We start from the raw sequence: 6662 nt of genomic DNA on the forward strand, positions 1-6662 counted from the left end.
TGAGAAATATGAAATTTTAACTTGATATAAAAATTGACTATATTATTAATATATAATTTAATTTTTTAATAATACTTATGTATCTTTTTTAATATCTTCTATAAATGTTGAAACAATACCGTAAAGAACAGAGCTGAAACAAAATCAGAAAGTAATTATTAAAAATTTTTTTTTTTTATAAAAAGAGATGTAAATATTTTGCAATTCGATACACAATGTAATAATATTGAATACATAATAATTTACTTTGAAGCACTTATGTATTCACAATAAAAATAAAAAAAAGTTTAAATAAATTTACTATTTAGAAGATTCTTCCGAATCAATCACTCCTAATTCTTCTAATAATTGTGATCTTGATAATGGTTCTCTATCTAAACCACATTCTGAAAATGTTAATTTATTTAATATTATTAAAAAATATTATAATTAAAAAATTGCATTATAATTTAATAAAAAAAAAATACCTTGAATGAAAACAGATTTTGCATACTGGTATCCGCTCCAATTTAGATATTCTCTAATCAATTCGTTTAAAATAACTAATTCCTTTGATAACTTTGGTTTACTATTATTATCTTGATTTCTTAATATTTCCATTAATTTTGTTCTCATTTTTGCTTTGAATTTTCCTAACGTTCCATCAGATTCTAAAGTTTCTTCGATGGCTACAAATAATGTTTTAACAAAGTTGATTAATTTTAATTAATTTAAAATCAACGTGTTTTATTAAAACAATTTCTATTTGTTTATTTTAAAATGTGCATCAAAAAAATATTTATTGTTTAAAATTAAAAAATGTTACAATATAATACGTTGAACTCATAAAAAATTGTTAAATTACCTAAAATTAAATCATTTTCAGTTGACATAATAACTCATAAAATTTTATTTTGTTTTTATTTTGACGTGTCAATAGAAAAATTTCGGTTAAATGGAAAGCAAACAGGTTATTTATATATTTTTTCAAATTTATTTTAAAACTAATTCGCTTATTTTTTTTTTTTTTTATTGATTTAAGTTGTAAGTAATAAATAAAATGCATAAATACTTTTTGTGACGCATGTTTTTTTTTTGTTTTCATTGATAAAATTGTTATTTAATTCGTAATTTATATGAAATTATTTACCATGGTAAGCTACAGTAATTATTTTATAATTACATTTATGAATTTTTATGTTTTACTAAAAATTTTATTTAAAATTCAGTTTAAAACTGATAAATATTCACTATTATGAAACTTTTTATTTCTACTGTTTTATGTATTGTCTTAATAAAAGAAATTAATAAGTAATAACTCATATTTAATTAAATTGTTATTTTTGTAATGATAATAATTTAATAAAGGGAATAAAAATATTGAATAAAATTTTAAATAGGAAACTTTTTTTTGTTTAACTTGAGACTACTTTTTATTTTATTATTATTTATATATTGAAAAACAAATAAATTAGTGTAAAAGACAATTATACAATATTTATTATAATTTAAAAATTACACAAAATAATATATAAAAATATAAAATATGCATACATACATTTATATATTTGTTTAAAAACTCTAAAAAGATTACAAATAATGATATAAATATTGTTTAAAATGATTTTTTAAAATGTCATACAAACTACAATTAAATAAAAAAAAAATAATAAAAAAATTAATATTAATTATACATCAGTGATAACTTAAAAATTATTAATAATAATAATAAAATTACATTAATTATTTATTTATTAATTTAAAACTATATAAATGGTGGTAGCAAATTAAATTTTTTAAAAATTTTATTGCTTTTTAATTATTTATTAAAAATTATTTATCTATATTTTTTATTAAAAAACAATTCGATTGATTCATCTCTTGATTCTGTTGACCTTGCCTATAATTAATATGTTTAAAATAAATTATAATTAATAATAATAATTAAAATAATTAATTTTTTTTTTGTAACGAAATCCAAAAAAGAAATTTTGATGACTTTATATTTACCATACGAATTTGGTTTTGAAGTTGAATGTCATGATAAGCAGTTATTGTTGAAGATTTGCCTCGTCCTCTATTTCTTAATGTTTTGTCTTCTGGAATTATTTCAACTGGTTCACCCTAAAAAGTGACAAGACAATCATTAAATAAAAACCAAAAATGTGATAGGCAACTACTCATAGAAGGCATAAACAAACAAAAACTTAAATTCTAATAATAATAATAATAAATACATTAAATGAAATAAATTACTTACAGTTCTCAAATCCAAAAATTGATTTGTAATATTATTATTACTATTATTTTCTTTTAAATTTTTATTATTATCGTCTAAATCATATTTATTGTAAGTATCACAAGAATTCAATTTCAAATAATTTTCCTTATCGGAATTTAAATTATTATCGAAGTTTTCCATTTTTCTGCTGCCAAAAAAAAAAAAAAATGATAACATTAATATAATAATGATAATAATAAATTTTAATTTGGAAAAATTTTCTTTTTAAAATTTACATTTTACTTAATTAATTTTTTAAAAAATAATAAAATAAATAATTTTTTAATGATAAAAATGAATAATATAATTTATTTGTGTTCTATTTTGATTTATAAGTAAAGTGAAAAATTACTTACAACAAGTCTCAACAACAACAACAAAAATAATTTTTTTATTTTTTGAACAATTAAGTCAATAAAAAATGTTTTATTTAAATAAATTTTGTTTAATTGTAAAAGCTACAAATACAATTATATAAATTGATAATAATTTTGTGGATTAATCGGAGAAAAATTTTTTTGTTAATAATTTTTTTTTTTTTTTTTGTTAATTAAATTTAATAATCACCGTAATAATAATCATTAATGTAGTTTGCCAAAGTTTTTTTTTTTTTTTTTGATGCAATTTATTAAGAACATAAAACTATATTGAATTCATTAAACACTAAATTATTAAAATTATTTTTTTTTAGGATTCATTCTAAATTATTAATTTATTGAAAATCAAATGGGTAAAAATTTATTTATTGATTATTTTTAATAGTTTAGCTAAATAATGATTTACTTGAAAAAAAAGTTTGACGTTTTATTAGATAATAGAAAATAATTACTTTGAGTAAATTTTTCAATGATATATTTATAAATTTTTAAACAAAAAATCAAGTTTACTAAAACTTACTTTAAACTAAATTTTTTTAATTACTGTCGGAACAGTGACAAGATAATTTAAAAAATAAATTAAAAAATAATTGTAATGAAACTGATTTACTTTTTGAATACTTTTGACATTGATGATATTATTTTTGAATTGTATGTAAATATATTTATTGTTTGGAAGTTATTTAAATTAAAAAGTTTTAAATGAATAAAAATGGTTTTTATAATAACCTACCTCAAATAATAAATAAATAAATGCCTAAGAAAATAAAATTTTAGGTAGACAAAAAAATTATTGTTTGTTGCATTAAAATATAAAATTATTATAAATTAAAATTAATGTTAACTGTAAAAGCTTTCCGTTACATTGTATTTTGTTTATATTTTTTGTCGTGGAACTAGATTATATTCATCTCATAAGGGAATTTAATACTTACATACTTAAATAATATTTTTTTATGTGTCAAATTAATTAAATTTCGTTATGTACGACGAAAAAGTAGATATTTTAAATCAGTATCAATTTATTTCTGATAAACTTCGAAAAAAGTTAGTTTTACTATTTTTTTTTTTTTTTCATTATTGTTATTATTGATAAGCTTTATTATTATAATTTTTATATAAATTTTTTTACTTACAGAAAAATATTAAAAAAACCTAACGTAGCTGAAGCTTCTCAACAATTTGGTAAGTAAATTTTTAATATCGAAATTATATATATATATAAAACATTGCATTGTTAGTTTAAATTAATGATAAATTAATTGAATTTTAAATGAAAGTTTTAAAAAATGAGTTTGACAGGTGTAGTCTTTTTGTTGCAGAAAATTTAGGAAAATTTTGTGAAAGAGAAGATTTGCCTGAATATGCTGGGTTAAATTATGAATCTGCTGCTAAATGTCAAAATTCTCTTGGAAACCATTCGGAAGAAGCTTTTCTCTATTTAAAATCTAGCAAACAATTCATGACGAGCTATTTAAAACAAAAAAATAATCAATTAGTATTAAATAATTCTTATTTAAATCATAGTTTAATTTCTTACAAAAATTGTTTGGAAAGGTAACATATAAAAGTTTTAATTTTATATTAAAAATCGATAAAACTTAATCATGTAAAAATTTTATTTTCTTAGATTGGAACAGAATAACGAATGCAGTAATTTGGTAAACAACATGATAATGGGGGGAATAACATTAAAAATGGGTCATGATTTACAAGAGAAAATTGAAGCTGTGGAAGAAAGTTGTCATGAATACAAAAAAGCTGTTCAATTATTTTCTAATTCTCCTGTGGAGAAAATTCAATGTCTCAACAAGCTTGTATCTTCCAAAATTAATTCAGGTACATTTATGAATAATAAAAATTTTTTTTTTTTGTTGTTGCTATCAGATTTTAACTCGAATATAATTTTTAAATAGGTGATTTTAGTGAAGCATTAAAATTAGTTGAAGATATAATAAGCATAGCTCAAACGATTCCAGCAAACAGTTTTAAGGAAAATTGTTTGTGTGAAGCGGAAATCACGAGAATTTTTTTACTTTTAATTTTACAACCAACTCCTCAGCAAATATCTCCTGCTGCAGCTTCAGCTTTAGAAAAATATGCATGGTTAGAAACATCCAGTACTAATGAAATAATTGATCTTCAAACCACTTTAAAAAATTATAATTTAACCATGATAAGCGAAGATTTATTTTTAAATCTTCAATCGTTAGTTATGGCATGTCAATACGGAGAAGAGGAAGTAGTTAAAGGTATTGAAATCGATTTGACGCCTTACTTAAATTTTGAACAAAAAATGCTTTTGTCAATATTAGTTAAAAGATATGGAAATAAAAATTAAAATTTATCGTTAAAATTTTGTTCATTTTATTATTCTTTATTGTTAAACGAAGTTGATTTAAGATTTTTAAATTCTATTTTATTTATTTATTAATTTTTTGTATTTCAAAAAAAAACTTTTCATTTATTTATTAAAATGTTTTGAAATTATTTTATTTTTATTTTATGCATTGATATCCCGATTATGATTAATACAAAAAAAATATAATAATTTTAATTTATAAAAAAAAGAAAAACTGTTTCAATGTTTTTTTACTTTATGAAAATTTAAATCATTTAAAAACCGATAGAATGCGTTGCGTGCAAACTTTACAAAAAAAAAAAAACGAAAGTCAGACTGATATTTAACTATTTGCACGTCAGTTATCTTTGTGCGGGTGAGAGTTTTATACCTCGGTATTGTCGCGTACGCTCGGCCGTTGTGATTTTGTTATATTTTACGGAATTATTCGAATTTTGGTGAGAAATTTTTAACTTTTTTTTTAATATAATCATAAGTTTTAAACAAATTTAAGTATTTTTATAGTGTAATAATTATTTCACGTCAATTATATGTAAGAAAGGTAAAATTTTCAAACGATCTTAAACAAAATCTCAGAAGAAAAAAAAAACGGGGAATTAGAAAATTTTTAACGTCTTTTTTTTGTTAATCCTCTATGCATACATATAAATAAATTATAAAAAAATAATTATTTATTAAAATTTTAAAAAGTATTATTTGTATTAACGTTAATTATTCTATATGATTGTTTAAGTATTAAAAAAAAAAAAAAAAACTTGGATTTTATATTACTGACGGTTATACAAAAAATTTTCACAAATGAAATTTAAAAGAAAAAATTTTTTTTTTGCATTCCCAAATTATTTTTTTGTCCGAGTAGGTTTTAGCTTTTTTTTTTTAAAAAAAAAAAAAGCATTAAATACACACATTGGAAAATTTTAAATTTGAAAACATTTGTAAAGAAAGAAAAAAAAGAAAAAAAAATTTAAATAATGTCTACACGCTCAACAACTCAATGCAAGGTATATAAATAACTGGTTTCCCATATTTATCCTCTAGATATGTAATAAAATCAAATAAATTTTTTTTTTTTTTTTAAATGTTGAGCAAGTTTTTAGTCAACAACAACAACAACAAACAACAAAACAACAAACTATTACTTTCAATGGTAATTTTTTTTTAAACTCACACACTCATATATTATTATTCATTTCTCAATTTTTTTTTCTTTTTTTTTCATTGCATTTTATTATTATTATTATTTAACAATTGTACCTTGTTTTATTATTACACTTGAAATTTATTTATTTATTTAAAATATAAAAATAAATAAACTACCATAATATTTATTTATTTTTTTTTAGTTAGGGTGAAAGAACTCAAATTATTATTAGAAAGTAGTTAGTTATCATTTTATACATTTTTAATTTGTTATTATTATTATTATTATTTACTTTTTTTATAACCTTGAATTTATTGCAAAGTAAAAAAAAGAAAAATTACTCATGTTCGTTAAAGAATTATTATTATTATTATAATTATTAGTAATAACAAAAACTCATGTTTTAAAATTATTAATTTTTTATATAAATTTTTCTGTCTCTCTCTCTCTCTCTCTCTCTTTAACTATTTCTAACGTGAATCTTTTTCCTTTCCTTTTTTCCTTTTTTAAATTAATTTGTGC

The 6662-nt window shown here is 19.2% G+C and overlaps 2 protein-coding genes across 2 annotated transcripts; one reads left to right on the top strand and one right to left on the bottom strand.

The window, feature by feature from the left end:
* Window positions 1-300: 300 nt before the first annotated feature.
* Window positions 301-872, bottom strand: Phum_PHUM429900 (uncharacterized protein; the record flags this gene model as incomplete). Its single annotated transcript, XM_002429308.1, has 3 exons — window positions 301-386; window positions 468-668; window positions 845-872. The coding sequence occupies 3 exons, from the start codon at window positions 870-872 to the stop codon at window positions 301-303; spliced, it is 315 nt and encodes a 104-aa protein (XP_002429353.1).
* Window positions 873-3619: 2747 nt separating this feature from the next.
* On the top strand, window positions 3620-4978 carry Phum_PHUM429910 (uncharacterized protein; the record flags this gene model as incomplete). The annotated part of the gene is made up of 5 exons (XM_002429309.1): window positions 3620-3684; window positions 3776-3822; window positions 3960-4194; window positions 4268-4476; window positions 4554-4978. 5 exons carry the CDS (start codon window positions 3620-3622, stop codon window positions 4976-4978), a joined length of 981 nt encoding a protein of 326 aa, XP_002429354.1.
* Window positions 4979-6662: the final 1684 nt, after the last annotated feature.

This window comes from Pediculus humanus, genomic scaffold (assembly GCF_000006295.1).
Source record: "Pediculus humanus corporis 1103172108195 genomic scaffold, whole genome shotgun sequence".
Classification (NCBI taxonomy): Eukaryota; Metazoa; Arthropoda; class Insecta; order Psocodea; family Pediculidae; genus Pediculus; species Pediculus humanus.